The sequence below is a fragment of the Leiobunum rupestre genome, chromosome 6, assembly GCF_980474605.1.
Source record: "Leiobunum rupestre chromosome 6, qqLeiRupe1.1.hap1, whole genome shotgun sequence".
In the NCBI taxonomy this organism is placed as follows: Eukaryota; Metazoa; Arthropoda; class Arachnida; order Opiliones; family Sclerosomatidae; genus Leiobunum; species Leiobunum rupestre.
The window spans coordinates 17,812,788-17,833,132 of NC_143389.1; the positions used below are offsets into that span (position 1 = coordinate 17,812,788).

Sequence of the window (20,345 nt, forward strand, 5' to 3'; positions counted from 1 at the left end):
CACTTCACTTCCAACAAATCTTCTCACCAACTAGCCTACAAAATGTACTTAGACTACATGGAATCCAAATCCCGTGGATCAATAGTTTGCCAGGTTAACGACCACCATAGACTAGACGTTATTAGAAACAGAGAGGTCCTATCTACACACGTGGAAGTGATTATTTTATGTGTCCAACAAGATTTAGCACTTCAGGGGAACACTTACACATTCGCCGACAATATTGGGAATAGGGGAAACTTTATTGCAATATTAGATATTTAAAAAAAAATGTCATGATTTAAAAGCAAGTTTAGTGAGAAAAATTATTGTTCAAGAGGTCAACTACTATAGGGTAGTTTGGGCGCTTGCCCACCGTGTTTAGCTCCGGGGGTCCGAATTAAAACGTAATAATTAGATTACTTTGAAATTTAAAATTGTCAAAATTATTTTAAGCACTAAACAAGAGGCTGTTTTACACATCAATATTAATTTAATAAGTTCAGCTTGAAAAAGCGCGAAACTAGACAATGGCCACTGTAGTCTTCCCCCTTAACAATGGGGGAGACAAGCCTAAATAAGTAGTTGATGAATTTGGGTAAAGAGGTAATCGTAGGGTGGAATTCTTCGATTAAAAGTAAAGTTGGTAATATTTATTTGAAAATAATATACTTAATAATAAAAAATTTATTAATTTAATAATAATAAAACTTTTATTAATTTAATAATAATAACATTTTTATTAATTTAATAATGATAAAATTTTTATTAATTTAATAATAATAACATTTTTATTAATTTAATAATGATAACATTTCTATTAATTTAATAATAATAAAATTTTTATTAATTTAATAATAATAATAAAACTTTTATTGATTTAATAATAATAAAATTTTTAAATAATTATATACAATTTGGCTAGTTAAAGAACAACAAAAATTACAAAGGAGTTTTTTATGGGGGCCTCTTAATCACGCAGTGCCTACTCGCGAAAAAATCCTGGCGGGGCTACTGCTAGAGATTTTCAATGAGCGCAAAATGAAGAGGCACCGTTTTCGTTTCTTTAAAGGGCAACGCAAGTGGCCAGGTTTGGAACTATGTTTTCTTCTACAAGTCGTAAGTTGATTATCCAAGGAGGATTTTATACAGCGCGAAAACCTTATTCTACTTGGTCAAAATGGTTAGAGTGTGCAATAACTGGTGGCTTTACCGGGGAGTCGGGGTCCGGCTCTTGTAACCCATACGGGCGATGGCGCACTGGGAGATGTTAGCTCTGATCAAATGGTCCTATCTCCAACGCCGACTTCGGTCAGGTTTGGGTTGGAAACTGAGCTTCGGCTCAGGCTAACCGACAGGGTCCAGGCAAACTGGCCACCTCGGCGGACTGGGTAGCCTGTTGTGGGGCGGCAAGTTTCCGTATGAGGGTACGGTGGTGCTGTTTCCCGGCCTTTCGGGGCCCACCGGTATATCCGGTGCCAGCTGTGCCGGGTTATGTGGACCACTGTGTGCCCGTCGTTCCCCTTTAGGAGCTCTCACCAAAGGGTTTGACTCTTTAACTACTAGGTAAGGTGTCGGCTGGAGTTGCTATAGCATCCACTCTTACTCCCACTGCTGTGTGCGAAGTGGGGATTGGTCCACCCATTGCTGCATCTTGAGTGGCTTGCGTCAAAGGTGCGACCATCAGTAGTAGGGTACTACTACCCATGCGGGATTTGTCACCTGTCCAGGCTTGGGGTTGCTGCCATAGTGCACTATGATGATCGGCCTCCGGTGGTATGGCCGCTGTTGCTAGGTACACTGGCTCTAAATTCTGACACACTGGTGTAGCCACGTGGTGCAATTTCACTCTTATTCGCGAATTTTTGAATTTTCTTAGCTCACGACCAACGTTGATATATTCGATTTAACAATGTTTTGGACTAAAATTATTTGCCAATTGAATATTTTTAATTATGGAGGTTGAAACATTAGGCCTTAAGCGCGGTAAATCTCTGCCGCTAGCCTCACCTTGGATTAAGAAAATCCAAGACCTCACACACTTGGTACTATACCTCGTCTCCCTTAAGAATTTCCCTATCATTATACCCCGACAGAATAGTTATCTTTGTTTTATTAGATTTCTTTTATATAAAGGATCCGATTCGTCGGTAAGCTCGGCCAGTGGCGTAGCTGATAGTCCGCCGGGCCCGCGGTGCGGGGGGGCATCTGAGTTCTCAGCTACGCCACTGAGCTCGGCCATTTTCGTGAAAAAAGAATGCATGGATTTTGCATAAAAGCCGCGAGAGGCGCCTTTATACAAAATAAATTCGGCAAATATGGTTCTGCTTTTTGTACAGAGGAAAAGGCTCTGGCAGATAGCGCATGCGCGGTCATTCTTTTTATCTAGAAAATAATTTACGTTCCCCTTTAAACCTAGACGACCAAGGCCAGCATCGAACTCCGGGCGCGTCATTACACAGTGTTTCACCTGTGATGTTACCTTTTCCAGTAATCTTTCACCCATTTTCGATGCATTAAAATCAAGCACCAGAAGCTGTAACAACTCGATATCGTCGGATTATCACGAAGCCTCATAAACTAAACATAAAAAGGTTGTTGTATAAATATAGTTAGATGGTACTGGTTAGTTTTAGTCATCACAGGTGACGTTTTTAAATGAATATAAACAGCCTCCGGAAACCGTATGGACCTTATGAATACGGGTCATTGATATTTATATCTTTATCATGTTTTAGTAAACTTGTCTACCTTTTAGTTGTGTCAACAGAATAGCGCTGTACTAAAGTTTTCCAAGAACGCATAAAGAGAGGGGCGCCGTTTTAGTTTCGCAATGATAGTCGAAAGAGTAGAACGCTGTACTAGTGTTTACAATGAGCGCATAAAGAGAGGGGCACCGTTTTCGTTTCGTAATGATCGTGGAAAGAGTAGAGCGCTGTACTAGTGTGTTCAATGAGCGCATAAAGAGGGGCTCCGTCTTCATTTCGCAATGTTCGTGAAAAGAGTAGAGCCGGTACTAATGTTTACAATGAGTGCATAAAGAGAAGGGCACCGTTTTCATTTCGCAATGATCGTGGAAAGAGTAGAGCCAGGTACAAGTGTTTACAATGAGCGCATAAAGAGAGGGGCACCATTTTCATTTCGCAATGATCGTGGAAAGAGTAGAGCCTGGTACTAGTGTTAACAATGAGCGCATAAAGTGAGGGGCGCCATTTTCGTTTCGCAATGATCGTGGAAAGAGTAGAGCCCGGTACTAGTGTTTACAATGAGCGCATAAAGAGAGGGGCACCATTTTCATTTCGCAATGATCGTGGAAAGAGTAGAGCCAGGTACAAGTGTTTACAATGAGCGCATAAAGAGAGGGGCACCATTTTCATTTCGCAATGATCGTGGAAAGAGTAGAGCCTGGTACTAGTGTTAACAATGAGCGCATAAAGTGAGGGGCGCCATTTTCGTTTCGCAATGATCGTGGAAAGAGTAGAGCCCGGTACTAGTGTTTACAATGAGCGCATAAAGAGAGGGGCACCATTTTCATTTCGCAATGATCGTGGAAAGAGTAGAGCCAGGTACAAGTGTTTACAATGAGCGCATAAAGAGAGGGGCACCATTTTCATTTCGCAATGATCGTGGAAAGAGTAGAGCCTGGTACTAGTGTTAACAATGAGCGCATAAAGTGAGGGGCGCCATTTTCGTTTCGCAATGATCGTGGAAAGAGTAGAGCCCGGTACTAGTGTTTACAATGAGCGCATAAAGAGAGGGGCACCATTTTCATTTCGCAATGATCGTGGAAAGAGTAGAGCCAGGTACAAGTGTTTACAATGAGCGCATAAAGAGAGGGGCACCATTTTCATTTCGCAATGATCGTGGAAAGAGTAGAGCCTGGTACTAGTGTTAACAATGAGCGCATAAAGTGAGGGGCGCCATTTTCGTTTCGCAATGATCGTGGAAAGAGTAGAGCCCGGTACTAGTGTTTACAATGAGCGCATAAAGAGAGGGGCGCCGTTTTCATTTCACAATGATCGTGGAAAGAGTAGAGCGCTGTACTAGTGTTTACAATGAGCGCATAAAGAGAAGGGCACCGTTTTCGTTTCGCAATAATCGTGGAAAGAGTAGAGCTCTGTATTAGTGTTTTCAATGAGCGCATAAAGAGCAGCACCGTTTTAATTTCGCAATGATCGTGGAAAGAGAAGAGCCCGGTACTAGTGTTTACAATGAGCGCATAAAGCGAAGGGCACCCTGTTCATTTCACAATGATCGTGGAAAGAGTAGAGCACTGTACTAGTGTTTACAATGAGCGCATAAAGAGAAGGGCACCGATTTCGTTTCGCAATCATCGTGGAAAGAGAAGAGACCTGTACTAGTGTGTTCAATGAGCGCATAAAGAGGGGCTCCGTCTTCATTTCGCAATGATCGTGAAAAGAGTAGAGCCGGTAATAATGTTTACAATGAGTGCATAAAGAGAAGGGCACCGTTTTCATTTCGCAATGATCGTGGAAAGAGTAGAGCCAGGTACTAGTGTTTACAATGAGCGCATAAAGAGAAGAGCACCGTTTTCATTTCGCAATGATCGTGGAAAGAGTAGAGCCAGGTACTAGTGTTTACAATGAGCGCATAAAGAGAAGAGCACCGTTTTCATTTCGCAATGATCGTGGAAAGAGTAGAGCCCGGTACAAGTGTTTACAATGAGCGCATAAAGAGAGGGGCACCATTTTCATTTCGCAATGATCGTGGAAAGAGTAGAGCCCTGTACTAGTGTTTACAATGAGCGCATAAAGAGAAGAGCACCGTTTTCATTTCGCAATGATCGTGGAAAGAGTAGAGCCAGGTACAAGTGTTTACAATGAGCGCATAAAGAGAGGGGCACCATTTTCATTTCGCAATGATCGTGGAAAGAGTAGAGTCTGGTACTAGTGTTAACAATGAGCGCATAAAGTGAGGGGCGCCATTTTCGTTTCGCAATGATCGTGGAAAGAGTAGAGCCCGGTACTAGTGTTTACAATGAGCGCATAAAGAGAGGGGCACCGTTTTCATTTCACAATGATCGTGGAAAGAGTAGAGCGCTGTACTAGTGTTTACAATGAGCGCATAAAGAGAAGGGCACCGTTTTCGTTTCGCAATAATCGTGGAAAGAGTAGAGCTCTGTATTAGTATTTTCAATGAGCGCATAAAGAGCAGCACCGTTTTAATTTCGCAATGATCGTGGAAAGAGAAGAGCCCGGTACTAGTGTTTACAATGAGCGCATAAAGCGAAGGGCACCCTGTTCATTTCACAATGATCGTGGAAAGAGTAGAGCGCTGTACTAGTGTTTACAATGAGCGCATAAAGAGAAGGGCACCGATTTCGTTTCGCAATCATCGTGGAAAGAGAAGAGACCTGTACTAGTGTGTTCAATGAGCGCATAAAGAGGGGCTCCGTCTTCATTTCGCAATGATCGTGAAAAGAGTAGAGCCGGTACTAATGTTTACAATGAGTGCATAAAGAGAAGGGCACCGTTTTCATTTCGCAATGATCGTGGAAAGAGTAGAGCCCTGTACTAGTGTTTACAATGAGTGCATAAAGAGAAGGGCACCGTTTTCATTTCGCAATGATCGTGGAAAGAGTAGAGCCAGGTACTAGTGTTTACAATGAGCGCATAAAGAGAAGAGCACCGTTTTCATTTCGCAATGATCGTGGAAAGAGTAGAGCACTGTACTAGTGTTTACAATGAGCGCATAAAGAGAAGGGCACCGATTTCGTTTCGCAATCATCGTGGAAAGAGAAGAGACCAGTACTAGTGTGTTCAATGAGCGCATAAAGAGGGGCTCCGTCTTCATTTCGCAATGATCGTGAAAAGAGTAGAGCCGGTACTAATGTTTACAATGAGTGCATAAAGAGAAGGGCACCGTTTTCATTTCGCAATGATCGTGGAAAGAGTAGAGCCAGGTACTAGTGTTTACAATGAGCGCATAAAGAGAAGGGCATCGTTTTCATTTCGCAATGAAATTGGAAAGAGAAGAGCGCTGTACTAGTGTGTTCAATGAGCGCATAAAGAGGGGCTCCGTCTTCATTTCGCAATGATCGTGAAAAGAGTAGAGCCGGTACTAATGTTTACAATGAGTGCATAAAGAGAAGGGCACCGTTTTCATTTCGCAATGATCGTGGAAAGAGTAGAGCCCTGTACTAGTGTTTACAATGAGTGCATAAAGAGAAGGGCACCGTTTTCATTTCGCAATGATCGTGGAAAGAGTAGAGCCAGGTACTAGTGTTTACAATGAGCGCATAAAGAGAAGAGCACCGTTTTCATTTCGCAATGATCGTGGAAAGAGTAGAGCACTGTACTAGTGTTTACAATGAGCGCATAAAGAGAAGGGCACCGATTTCGTTTCGCAATCATCGTGGAAAGAGAAGAGACCAGTACTAGTGTGTTCAATGAGCGCATAAAGAGGGGCTCCGTCTTCATTTCGCAATGATCGTGAAAAGAGTAGAGCCGGTACTAATGTTTACAATGAGTGCATAAAGAGAAGGGCACCGTTTTCATTTCGCAATGATCGTGGAAAGAGTAGAGCCAGGTACTAGTGTTTACAATGAGCGCATAAAGAGAAGAGCACCGTTTTCATTTCGCAATGATCGTGGAAAGAGTAGAGCACTGTACTAGTGTTTACAATGAGCGCATAAAGAGAAGGGCACCGATTTCGTTTCGCAATCATCGTGGAAAGAGAAGAGACCAGTACTAGTGTGTTCAATGAGCGCATAAAGAGGGGCTCCGTCTTAATTTCGCAATGATCGTGAAAAGAGTAGAGCCGGTACTAATATTTACAATGAGTGCATAAAGAGAAGGGCATCGTTTTCATTTCGCAATGATCGTGGAAAGAGTAGAGCCAGGTACTAGTGTTTACAATGAGCGCATAAAGAGAAGAGCACCGTTTTCATTTCGCAATGATCGTGGAAAGGGTAGAGCTCTGTACTAGTATTTGCAATGAGCGCATAAAGAGAGGGGCACCGTTTTCGTTTTGAATGATCGTGGAAAGAGGATATCACTGCTTTTTAGTTCCACATCGAGATATATATATATATATATATATATATCGAAGTGGGACTATTGCTATGGATGGATTGTCGTTAAGTGTTTGTTTGTCGTGGAAAAGCAACGACACGGTAGATGGAGCTGCAAAAAATAATTTTTTAATATAATTTATATTATTGGTGACACCGAGATTCGAACCCAGATAGCTGCTGGCAGTACCCCCGCCAGGAATTTTTAACACACAGGCCCGGTCTGATTTAAAGACCCCCCTATCTATATATTTTAATTTTGAAATGTCCGATTTTAAAGAATTTTCTTGACTATAGTTAAAATTTTAAAATTATGACACTAATATGTTAATTTAAACGTTTTCTTAGGTAAGATAAAATTTTCTGCCCTCGCAATTTAATCAAAAAATGATACTCTTCGATTAGAGCTGTTACCAAATTCGTCAACCACTAAATTAGGGTTTTCTTTTAAACAATTCGACAAATCCCGATTAATGGACAACGTAGCCAGATTTGAAAGTCTAAATTATCCCATAGTTGTTCGAAGACTTGTTTCGCTTCTTTTCAGGGAACTGAAACTTCCTTCTGAGATGGTGTTTGCGACAGGAATGCATTGAACAACCTTGTAGTACTTAACAAGGTCAGGGAAGCCATCTTCCATGGGCATTAAATAGTGGAAGCAGTCGCTTACGCTGTTAAATTTTTTGGGGATAATTAGATTTATCGCAATTTTAATTTGACTTTTTAAGGAATCAAGGTCGAAATGAAACCTATCGTATGTGTTACAATGTGTTAGGATATCGATTTCGTTTAGGAAGTTCTCAGAGTTAGGGTCAGACGCCATGATACCATTATATAGACCAGAGTTTTCTAATAGCCGGATTTTCATTTCAGAAATAAATTTGTCTATTAATTCGAAATAGGTGGACCTCATCTGGTCTATTAGGGTTTTTGCTTCAGTTTCCCTGGTCCCCGTTGTAATTGTTACCACACTGTTTTAATCTCCTGTTAGGGATAATTTTACGTTTACGTAAAGCTAATGGTTCGCTGTTACGGTCAGGTACTGCAATAAAAGCCGATGCCGCGATTTTAGTAGCTTCTTCCCAAATAGAATCAAAGCGTTCAGAGTTTCTACAATCTTCTAAGGTCTTGACAGTAGCTTGGCAAATGGCAACGGCTTCCGTAAAAATAGCTTTGGAACATTGTAAATATTCCGACAGGGAATTTGTTACGCCTAATACTTCGTCTAATGCAACGACTAATATTAAGTTGTTAAAGTTATGTAATTGGGATATATACTCACGACACTCAGCAGCCTCGTCGGGTTTTCCCTCTAAAGTTAAAACTACGGAATCGAGTCTATTTGTAATAGTGAATCCCTTTTTTTGCTCCACCATCGAGTGTGTCAGCTTTGTGGCATTTTCAGTATGTCGTACCCTAGATCTTTTTGAAAGTTTTCAAAATATTTACTTCTAATAACTGAATTGCTTTGAAAGTTGTAAATGGCTTGAACCAAACCAAGTAATTCCCTAACTGTCGATATTTTGGATCAACAGTCAACTAAAACTAAATTTAAGCGGTGGGCGTAGCAATGAACGTACGGACAATCGCCACCTACTGCTTCTTCTACTTTAACCCTTACTCCTTTTACGTGGCCACTCATTACACTACATGTAGCTCCATCATGAGTCTGTGCAACACAATTCTCCAGTTTGAAACCACCCTCTTTTAAAAGATTTATAATTGCCAAGCTGAAACTCTCAGAATCAAACTTGTGTAAATCTGTGAACCCCATAAATCGTTCTACGACACCTATTTCTGCTTTAGTATATCGAATACAAAGACTTACCTGCACTACTCCCGCGTTGTCTCGTGTTTCGTCAGCTATTACAGAGTAGAATCCACCGGATTCGTTGACCTCTTGAACAATAATCTTTCTCACTAAACTTGCACAAATGCCAATTATTTCGTTTTGTATGGTGCTGTGCAAATATTTGGCATTATTCGGCATATTATCGCACTTGGCTTTTAAATCTGGACATTTTCTTTTTAAAAGATCTAATATTTCAATAAAGTTTCCCCTATTCCCAATATTGTCGGCGGATGTGTAATTGTTCCCCTGAAGTGCTAAATCTTGTTGGGCACATAAAATAATCACTTCCACGTGTGTAGATAGGAATTATCTGTTTCTAATAACGTCTAGTCTATGGTGGTCGTTAACCTGGCAAACTATTGATCCGCGGGATTTGGATTCCATGTAGTCTAAGTAAATTTTGTAGGCTAGTTGGTGAGAAGATTTGTTGGAAGTGAAGTGTTCTTCGAATTGTCTCCCCATGTTTTTCCAATCCGAAAATCCCTCTAGAAATGCAGTGTTTCTACTGCCTAAAAAATGACGGCAACAAAAACAATACACTGCATCCTTTGCAACTGAATATTCAAGCCCATTTCTTTTGAATTGGACACGTTGTTTGATGTATTTTGTGCATGGTTAGAGTCGGGATTTGCAATTACTTCTGCAATTTCCCCTTCATGAGTTAGTTCCATTTCCATATCAGTACTGACGTTTGGAAGAACTTCAGCAGTTTTACTTAAACAGTGGCTGTCCCCAAGGATTCTAAACCCTTTCCCAATTCTTTGACTAGGTTTTTATAAGAACTATAGTTATGGCTTTGCGCCGACGATTTAAAAAAATGTGCCATTGCACCTTACTGACTACAAACGAAACTATCTTCCCTTTTCCGTTTTTCTCGTTTTTGGGACCCAGATAAAAATTTTCTGGTACTCATATTTCAAAATGCTACTATTATATACTAATAGTGAAATAACCTTAAAAAGGTTTAAGAAAATAAAGCTTAGTTAAAGCTATGTAGTCTTCAAACAGACTTTATACAATACCAGCTATATCAAAGCCCTGAAAAAGCTGTTTGAATATTTTTTTTAGAACAGCTAATTAGCCTTGAAAAAGGCTTTTTGAATAATTTACCTAGAATAGCTAATTAGCCTTGAAAAAGGCTGTTTAAAAATAGCTTAAAACAGCTAAATAGCCTTTAAAAAGGATGTTTGGCAAAGTTACTCTCGGAAGAGACTTTGAAAAAATTTGACTGGGAGAGAATCGAAATTGAGAACTACCTGTTTGTTCAGGAGCAGAAAACGAAATGAAGAAACGCGCGTTATCTGGGACAAGTCCGTCCACCGAAGGTCTAGGTCCTTTCTCTACGATCAGTGGTCACTGATATCACGTAATTTCGCGAAAGGGACAAAGTGAAAAAAGAAACAAGTTGGCAAGCCAAAATATACCTCTCCTCGGAAGAATGGTATTAATTTATCGACAGGACCCCCAAAGATATCTCCGCAATTCAGAGTTATTTACGAAAAACGTATTCTCGGTTCAAACCCTGCCCGGTATAAAATTTTAATTTTAATTTAAATAATTGAGACGAAACAATCGAGTTTAATTTATTCAGAATATTATAAATTAAGTAGTTACAACAGCGAGTTAGACTTACTAAAACAATGCACAATTGAATTTAACCCTTTTTACATTACATGTTTATCAGTTGAATATAATACTAAGCAAATTTTAAGGAAAGAAATATCTACAGATGGTATTTATATTTTTCTCGCTTACGAAATACTTGCCGCATCTTTAACGCTCATTTTATTTCAACGCTCGTAGACTTCCATTGACGTTGTGACACATACCGCATGAAAAAGACCAATGCCGTCCAATTTCCAATATCATATAATGACTCGCACACCCAGGAAATCATTGACTGCGTTAGAAATCGTAGATATCCAAATATCCACACCAAATATATTTACAAGAAGCAAAAACCTTACCATCAACAAAGCACAGAGAGCCACTTGACTAACCGCCAGCACTTAAAGCAATAAACGTTAAATTATCGTTTTTTAATTAACACAACTATATATAGGTCGTTAAGAATACCCGTAAATAAATAACAAAAAAACTAACAAAGTGGACCACCCACAGGGTCTACCCTTTAACCCTCTTATCTCGGCTGACTGCGCTAAAACAAGATTTCACCTTTAAAAAAACCAGATTAGGCCTTCATAAATTCATTAATAAAAAAAGACTTTATTACCTATTATGCTTACGATGCGTGTCTTTATTTCAGTGAATCTAGGGAGCTATCGGTGGTTCTGTGGTAGAGCGCTCGACTGCCAAGCCGAATGGTCTGGGTTCGAAACCTGGGTGGCGCATTTGTTTTTAATCAATTGAGAAACGCTAAATTAGAATTTCTTCGATGCAATAATTTCAATTTCAATTCTATTTCAATTAAACCAAAATTTCGTACTCTATTAAATACGCTTCCGATAAAGCTGAAGGTCTAATTTTCAATAAGGCAGGAGGTCTCGGGTTCAAATCCCGCCCGAAGCGATCGCAAATTGATACTAAGACGAATACCGTGTACAACTGGTGGAAACCCTGCCATTGGACGTTGAGAGGTAGCATTACACTCAGCACTCGGTCCGTCCCAAAGTCTTTAAGAAGAAGTTGGAGAGAAAACGCCCATATAAACACAACCATCAGAACACAAATACAACAAATTCAACACTCACAACCTACGTGTAAACACTACAAAACGTAAAACACCAAACCGTCACGACGGTGAGCGAAAAAACACCATCCAAACCAAACCGCAAATGAATCCGTTAACGCTCACCGTCACACAGTGGTTTTGCCAACCCTTCGAGAAACTGCGAACGCAGTGATTACACTTTGCACCGAAAATGCGAACGTGTTCGCAGGCCTGACCCATAGACCCACAGACAGACACGGTGGTTGTAAAACCCCTCCTAGGGGACTTTGTCCCCTCGGAGAGGTAAAAACCCTAATCCCTAGGACGCTCTCTATTCAAAGTAGTGACTGGTACGATGCTTTACGCTTCGGCTTCAGCTCCGCAGGGATTTACCTTCGTTTAAGCGTTGCAACGGTTTAAGTCGTATTAAAGAAATCCAGTTTCTCACTTTATGCCCCCTTTTGTAGAATTCCTAGAAACTAAGCTTATGTTTATTGTGTTGGTTGGAGCTAAGTTATCACTGAGGCGAACAGGTAGTTTTTTTTTGCTGCTTTCCCTGCACGACGGACTTCCCCATCCCGGGCCAGTCTTTTGTCATATACTCTTTATCAATGTTAACAGAGTACACTACCAAAAGCAGAAACCACAGAGTTCGCTGCCTTTGGTTGTGTACTCAAGTAATATTGATTTCGAGTATAGGTGGTTCAAAAGAGAACGTTCTGTTAGGGCCATTTAGGACTCTTCGAAATTGGAATTGAATGGGAGTTCTTTTTTTAGGGGGCTAGATGACCAATTTTTAAAAATAAATAAAATTTAAAAATCACATTTGGAGGCCCCAGAGGCAATTTTTTTTCAACTTTTAGAGGCCCCTAAAATAGGCCTAAAATTTTTGAACATAGGCACGTGCCTACTTGTGCCTACTGCTGGCGGGGGCACTGGCTGCTGGCCGCGTAATCTCCAAAAACCGACGCCTCTACCAAGCTAGTCACGGCGTTCTCTTCAACCTTCACTCGGAACTTCTAGACGTTTTTAGCGACGCGGCGGGTTTTGGCTAGTTAAGTTGTCGCAATTGTCGTTCCTTTTTCCGCGTTATTTTACGTATATTTACAGCGTTTAAGGCCAAGTGACCTCAAACTTCGCCTCCCCCAACCCAGTGGATTTACACGAAGGGTGACATGGCGGGAAGTTTGAACTACAGTGTGGGGCTACACAACTTTTACCGATGGCCAGTTTCAGGTCTGTCAGGTAAACAGGGGGCACAATTTCGACCCCCCCTTTAATAACAATACGCACTCTTCGCCGTCAACTCTTTAACTTAGGATGGTACTTTTTATATCAAACGATAGAACGCGCAGTGCCGTTAATTTCCGCCCCCTTCGACCAACCCCCTTAAAGGGAGAGTGACCGAAAAAAACCAGTTGGTCTCATTCGATAGAACTTTTTGACGCGCAGGCAGTGGCGTTAATTTACGACCCCTCCGACCAACCCCCTTAAAGGGAGAGTGACCGAAAAAAACAGTTGGTTTCATTCGATAGAACTCTTTGACGCCCACGCAGTGCCGTTAATTTCCGCCCCCTCCGACCAACCCCCTTAAAGGGAGAGTGAAAGCAAAAAAACAAGTTGGTCTCATTCGGTAGAACTGTTTGACGCGCACGCAGTGCCGTTAATTTCCGCCCCCTCCGACCAGCCCCCTTAAAGGGAGAGTGATCGAAAATAACAAGTTAATACATTCATGGGTATTTGTTTATGAATTTGCGAATATACATGACTTTTGGTGCCTAAACTAGCCAAATGTTTATATAAATTTACCTAAAATAAACCCATTTTAATCCCAGTTTAAGAATTTCTTTAAATCATATTTCCACTAATTTCAATAATTTAAAAGAATTATGTTCGTCGTGTTTTGCTTACCCATTTCACCTTTGATACTTTCCGTCTATCTAACGATAGGAAATCACATGGCCTCCACAGCTTTTGTATTGGTTAATTTGGTTTGCCCACCCGCGTATCCAGAGGGTGGGTGGTGCGCACTCTTTAACATAGATTGGTAAATTATATATCAAACAATAGGAAATCCCATGGGCTCAACATCCTTTGTATTGCTTTGCCCACCTGCGTATCCTGAGGGTTGGCGGTTCCCACTCTTTAAGATATGATGGTAAATTATATATCAAACAATAGGAAATCATATATGCTCAACAGCTTTTATATCAGTTTTCCCACCCGGGTCTCCTGATGGGGGGCGGCATCCACTCTTTAACTTAGGATGGCAATTTACATATCAAACGATAAGAAATCACGTATCCTCAACAGCTTTTGTATTAGTTTGCCTACCTGTGTCTACTAAGGGTTTTTGGGTTTGGCCACTCGAATACACTGATGTGGAACTAATATTACGGCCTGGGCCGACTTGTTTGTACATAGAAGCTTAAAAGCGAGGCAATTGGTTTCTAACGGTGGTAGTAGAAGGAAAGTGAGGGCGAGACATCGATCCCGGGGACGGGGTCAGGTTCGGGATCGGGGTCCGGGATTTAAGGGGTGAAATGAGGGTAAAATCATCGAAAAGTCAATGTATTTAGGGTATTTCTCGCGACGATTTGTTTTCTCATATATCAACATATTGTGTCCAGGCCAACTTGTTCATTTATCTACGCTTATCTCGAAAGATACTTGAACGTATATCTTATCGCGTTTTATCGTACGGAATAAGTTGAAATGATGTAAAAATTGATAACCGAGGCGGCGCGTGCGCAGATTCCCCGGGAGACGCGGTTAATTTGAATTTAAGAGTTTTTTGACGTCATGGAATATTCGTTGTTAAAGTAGAATAGAAATATTTTTAAACTTTATTTTAATAGCATTGTAGTGGATTTGAGTGTTTTGACGTCATGGAATATTTGTTGTTAAAGTAGAATGGAAATATTTTTAAACTTCATTTTAATATCATTGTAGTACTTAAATACACTTGACACTCGAATCTATATCACGACTATTTCAAACGAATATTTTAAGTATGAGAAACGTATCGTTCTCAAATGATACTTGAATATACTATAAAAGGGGTTGTATAGGGTTGTGGGAGGTCATTCCACGGTTAACTGCGGTAGCTATATTCAAGATGCCTAAAGCCCAACATATTTGCCCTACATGCGCGAAAAGTTTTTCTACCAAGTCCCACTTAAATCGGCATGTTAGAGAAGTACACGATGATAGACATAAGTTTGTCTGTGAAGTATGTGGTAAGAATGCGGCTAGATTGGAACATTTCAAGAGCCATCAACGAACTCATGACTTGAACGCACCCGGCCCTTCCGAACCCATGGACCAGTCTCGCACACCGTCACCAATGCAACGTTCGCCATCACCAACCCGTCCACCATCACCTAGTCTGCTTCAAGACATTCAACTGGAATCTATCCAACCATCTACATCAGCTTTACCCGACAACCCAACACCATCACCTGTTCCTGCCTCATCAATACTTGATGAAACACCACCAGCATCTCCAAGTATGGTCCAGGCGCTAAATGATACGCTAGCGTCTATCCGTTACAATGCCGAGGACTATGATATTGATGTGGCTATGTTTATCGGACGTTACCGAGCCGCTTTCCGTAAATTTTTAGTAGAAAGACTCGCCAGTAAACGTGGAATTAAATGGTTCTTACTCGTAAGATCGATTTATATGAGACCTTTGGGGGGTGCGGAACAAAGTGCGGAAGTGAGACCCTATTTCCGGAGCATTATGCAGACAACATTAACGGTCGATGTAATTGAAGACCAGCTGAATGACTGCATTGAAACAATACAGTCAGCGGCGGAAAACTTTGAAGCGACAGGTATGTACTAAAATTTATAAGTTATATTTTGAACTAAAACATTATATTTTTGATAGGATCGGGTTGGGTAATTGACCGTGTTCTGTATGTAGAATTAAATGTGGCATCTTACCAGCCGTTGCGAGGGTCATCGTATATGGAACTACCTGAAAAACTATCTCGACGTCACGCGATTCTTAATATTAGAAACGAAAATGACGAGAAATGTTTTCTCTGGTCAATTCTCGCTAAACTTCACCCAGTTCCTTGGACTCAAAACGCTAATCGTGTTTCCAAATATACACCTTATGAAAATGAACTTAATACCAGTGATATATCTTTTCCTTTCAAATTAAACGCTACGGAACTTAAAAAATTTGAATTAATGAATAATTTATCAATATCTGTGTTCGGCTTTTCGGGAGACATATTCCCCCTTTACGTAAGCGTCAACAAGTGTTGTAATGAAAGGGAGGTTGATTTGCTATACATCACCGACGAAACTAAAGATATTGACGATGGGAATAGACATTACTGTCTTATACGAGACCTAGGAAAACTGCTACAGCATCTAACAAAACACAGAAATACAAGTTATTATTGCAGGTAATTTAGTTTCCAATATATTAGTGTGCAATCTACTAATTATTTTCTTTATTAGAATGTGTCTTCACCGATTCAGTGGAAACAACGCGGAACAGCAACGTGATGCGCATATTGAAGAATGCGCCACCCACGGCGTCCAAAAAACAGTTTTCCCTACCAAGAAGAAGACGCTTTATTTTGATAAATATGAGTGGACGGAAAAGGTAAAAATAAAAATTATTTAATTTAACTCTTAATGAAATGAAATTATTAGGTGCAGTATGTATTTTACGCCGATTTTGAAGCAATCCTACCGAGAGTTCAAGGATGTGATCTAGATCCTGATTTAAATAACAGCAAAGTAAACATGCACATCAGCTGCGCGTATTCGTGGGTGCTTGTTGGACCTAACGGTAAGTTATTTGGCAAAATTCCCTTTTAGATATATTATAAGAGAAGACTTATAGGTGTACCTGTTCGAACCGATTGCTATCGAGGTCAAGATGCAACTCGAAGATTTCTGGAGTCTATTCTAGAATTAGAGAAGGAGTTGATGGAACTCATTGAGACCAATGTACCAATGATTATTACCCCGGAGGAGGAGGAACAGTTTCAAGCTGCTACGCATTGCTACATTTGTCAGAAACAGCTAAATCAGGGAAATATGCCCGCTGTTCGAGATCATTGTCATTTCAGCGGTAAATATAGGGGGCCAGCGCATAACCTCTGTAATCTTCAAAAGAAAGTTCCAGAATTTATCCCTATTTTCCTTCATAACCTTAGCAGGTGAATTTATTAAGTTAATTATCCAGGAAATAAACCTAATAATAATAAATCTTCATAGATACGATTTACATCTTATATGTCAGGAGATTGGTCATTTTAAGGAACAGACACTTGACTGTATTCCTTCCACTAGCGAAAATTATATTTCACTCAAACTAGGTAAAATATATTTAATTATGGATTTAACCTTAACAGTAATTTTATTATTATTTTTAGGGAGATTTCGGTTTTTAGACTCTTATCGATTTCTAAGCGATAGCCTCGATGCTCTAGTATCTAATCTCGTTTTGGAAGGAGCCAGTAAATTTCAGATTGTTAAGAAATATTTTGAAAGTGATAAAGTTCAACTGCTTTTGCGGAAGGGAGTCTACCCGTACGAGTATATGGACGATGAAAAGAAATTTGACGAGACGATGCTGCCACCTAGAGAAGCGTTTTTCAGTTCATTGAAAAATCAAAATATTTTAGAATCTGATTATTTACACGCCCAAAATGTTTGGACAGCGTTTAATATTCAAACATTAGGTAAAATTACTATAGTATAAATATTTTAAATCTCTTAACCTCGGTTTTCGTAGGGGAATACACCGACCTCTATGTGAAAAGCGATGCGTTGCTCTTAGCCGACGTTTTTGAAAATTTTAGAACATTATCTATAACTCATTATAAATTAGATCCCGCTCACGCTTACACCGCACCAGGTTTAGCCTGGCAAGCAGCTTTGAAGATGACCGATGTTCGCCTCGATCTCATACTTGATATAGATCAACACTTATTTATTGAAAAGGGTAACGCTTTTTGATATTTTAAATATTTTTGTATTTACATTGAATTTTTAGGTATTCGAGGCGGTGTTTCAATGATCTCAACTCGTTATTCTGAAGCAAATAACAAATATATGCCCGACACATATGATTCGTCTAAAGAGAGCAGTTATATATGCTATTTAGGTAATTTACATTTTAATTTTTTTTTTTTTTAATTATTTTAATTTTAATTATATTAATTAACTTAATTTAACTTAATTGAAGATGCTAATAATTTGTACGGTGCTGTTATGTGTGAACCACTACCGCTAGGCGACTTCCAGTGGGTTCAGGAGGATGATTTGCAAACACTCTGTGAAAATATTCTGAGTATTCCCAATAACGTTGAAAACGGATACATTTTAGAGGTAAATAACAAGTGTTATAATTATTGAATTATATTTTTAAAGAATTGTTTCCTTTGCAGGTGGATCTTGAATATCCTCCAGAGTTGCATGACTTACATAACGATCTCCCAGTAGCAGCGGAATCTAAAGTTATTACACATGATATGCTATCTCCATACTCCAAAGATCTCTTAGGAAAATTAAATATTAAGGAGAATCAAAGTCTACCAAAACTTCTTCCTAATTTAAATAATAAAGAGAAATACATAGTACATTACCGCAATTTAAAATATTATGTAGAATTAGGTTTGAAAATAACCAAGGTTCATCGAGCTCTAACCTTCACTCAAGGAAAATGGTTAGAAAAATATGTTAGATTCAACACTGAACAGAGGAAATTATCCAAGAGTTCATTTGAAAAGAATTTCTGGAAACTAATGGTTAACTCTGTTTTCGGGTAAATCAATTTAAATAATTTATTGCTGTTTTTTCCCTTACTTCATTTAATTCTTTAGAAAAACAATGGAAAATTTACGGAAGCATATAAATTTCGAGTTGATTCATAAACCAGAAAGAATGTTAAAAGTTACAAGTTCCCCGCAGTTTGAACACTTTACCATCTTTAATGAAGAGTTAGCCGGCGCTCATAAGAAGAGAGCTAAAATTGTTCTTAACCGGCCTATATTTACCGGATTCACCATTCTAGATTTATCCAAGGAGCTCATGTATCAGTTCCATTATGGATTCATAAAAAATACGTACGGGGACAAAGCATCACTATTATTTACAGACACTGGTAATTTAATTTAATATGCATTTTTTATTTAAATAGTACTAATATATAAAATATTTACAGACAGTCTAACGTACAACATTAAGACGGATGATGTTTATAAAGACTTTGAAGTTCATAAACACCGCTTTGACTTCTCTGATTATCCACCTTCGCATTTCCTTCATTCTAATCAGAATAAAAAAGCTCTCGGTTATTTTAAAGACGAGACAAATTCGCAGTTAATTCAAAGCTTTGTAGGACTTCGTCCAAAGCTTTATTCTATTAAATTGTACGGGGAGTCTAAGACCGCTGAAGAGATAGAAAAGGAGTTGCGATTGGGGAAATCTTTAGAGTCAATTTTAAACCATAAAAAGGTTTGTAAGGGTGTTGCCATGAACGTTATTAGAAACGTCATCCGCCACGAAGACTATGAACGTTGTCTTTTTAATCAAGAAACCATGTCAGCCGAGATGATGCGTATAGCTAGTTTCAAGCATGAACTATTTACTTTAAATACTAGAAAACTTTGTTTATCACCAAATGATGATAAGAGATACATTCTACCCTGCGGGGTTCGTACATTAGCGCACGGTCATAAAGATATTGAAAAATTATAATGAATGCTTGTATTTATGTATATATAAAAAAAAACTGCTATTGCTATAAATTGTAAAAAATTATTTTATTGAATACATTTTGCACATAAACTCTTTAATCATTTTATCGTTTACATATTTATCTTTCTTAAACCTAGACACAATGTTATACATTTCGATTCCTTTACACCTGTTTATAGCAAAATAGATACAGAATTGATTAGAATTAAAAGTTACAGTTTTACTGTTTCGTTCAATAAAGTCATTAAATTTAAAATAATCTGGCGGGTTTCCAAAGGAATCCATGAATTCACAATTTTTATGTTTAGAAAAATATATTAGAACCCAATGTTCTCCAGGTTCAGCACTCGTATCGGTATTTACAATAAATAGAGAAGGGAATATTTTTACGTATTTAGGTAGCTTGTCAGCTGCGAACACGCCTTGAAATATACTTTTAGTACTTAAATCTTTTTCAAGAATTTTAGTTATCTGTAGCGAATCCATTAATTACTGTAATCGAAAATCACGGTTCGATTTTTATCAATTTCAATCAAATTTTGAAACTCAGCGTAAATTAGAATGGAAATCGTCTCCGGTAACGGTTTTGCAAATTTTAATTCTAATCTCAGGTTACTGTTTTTTACAAGATGCAAGTGATTAGCGTTGTTATTAAGATCCGAGGTTAAATTGTACGCGAATAAACAATTTCCGTTAGGGTAATCTTCCCGACTTATCTGATTCCCTTCATCTACGTTCCACTGATTAGTTTGAATGAAAAGATTGCAATACGCTTGAATATATAGATTTTCCTCAAAGTTTAGAGATAACGCCTTATGAGGGACGCTGCTACCGTCAATGTACAATCCAATGCTTGATAAATCGAAATGTTGAAAGTTGTACGGGGATTTTTTCAAATCTCCTAGAAACGCTTTTTGTTCCACAAACCCGATAACAACTTTCTTAGGTGCTTGTCCGGTAAATAAATGATCTTGCACACTAGCCATAAGACCAGCGGGTATAGAAAATGAGGTGCACTCCGAACGAGTTACAGGATATTTAGCGGTTCCATATTGTAACGCCTTGGCTTGAGCGAG

At 39.1% G+C, this 20,345-nt stretch overlaps 2 protein-coding genes across 2 annotated transcripts; both read left to right on the forward strand.

The window, feature by feature from the left end:
* The first annotated feature begins 16,602 nt into the window (after positions 1–16,602).
* On the forward strand, positions 16,603–18,216 carry LOC149939633 (uncharacterized). Its single transcript, XM_090179166.1, has 8 exons — positions 16,603–16,724; positions 16,783–16,883; positions 16,941–17,249; positions 17,303–17,512; positions 17,564–17,674; positions 17,756–17,898; positions 17,958–18,173; positions 18,211–18,216. The coding sequence occupies exons 1-8, from the start codon at positions 16,603–16,605 to the stop codon at positions 18,214–18,216; spliced, it is 1,218 nt and encodes a 405-aa protein (XP_090035292.1).
* A 332-nt stretch (positions 18,217–18,548) lies between these two features.
* Positions 18,549–19,269, forward strand: LOC149939634 (uncharacterized). The gene is made up of 2 exons (XM_090179167.1): positions 18,549–18,673; positions 18,734–19,269. Exons 1-2 carry the CDS (start codon positions 18,601–18,603, stop codon positions 19,267–19,269), a joined length of 609 nt encoding a protein of 202 aa, XP_090035293.1. The 5' UTR covers positions 18,549–18,600.
* Positions 19,270–20,345: the final 1,076 nt, after the last annotated feature.

What these genes read in the sequence shown, in the direction of transcription:
- LOC149939633 (XM_090179166.1), top strand. Translation starts at nt 16,603, where the DNA reads ATGCCCGCTGTTCGAGATCATTGTCATTTCAGCGGTAAATATAGGGGG. An exon ending in TTCCTTCATAACCTTAGCAG is followed by an intron (nt 16,725 to 16,782) that starts GTGAATTTATTA and finishes AAATCTTCATAG; the next exon opens with ATACGATTTACATCTTATAT. An exon ending in ACACTTATTTATTGAAAAGG is followed by an intron (nt 17,513 to 17,563) that starts GTAACGCTTTTT and finishes TTGAATTTTTAG; the next exon opens with GTATTCGAGGCGGTGTTTCA.
- LOC149939634 (XM_090179167.1), top strand. Translation starts at nt 18,601, where the DNA reads ATGTATCAGTTCCATTATGGATTCATAAAAAATACGTACGGGGACAAA. An exon ending in ACTATTATTTACAGACACTG is followed by an intron (nt 18,674 to 18,733) that starts GTAATTTAATTT and finishes AAATATTTACAG; the next exon opens with ACAGTCTAACGTACAACATT.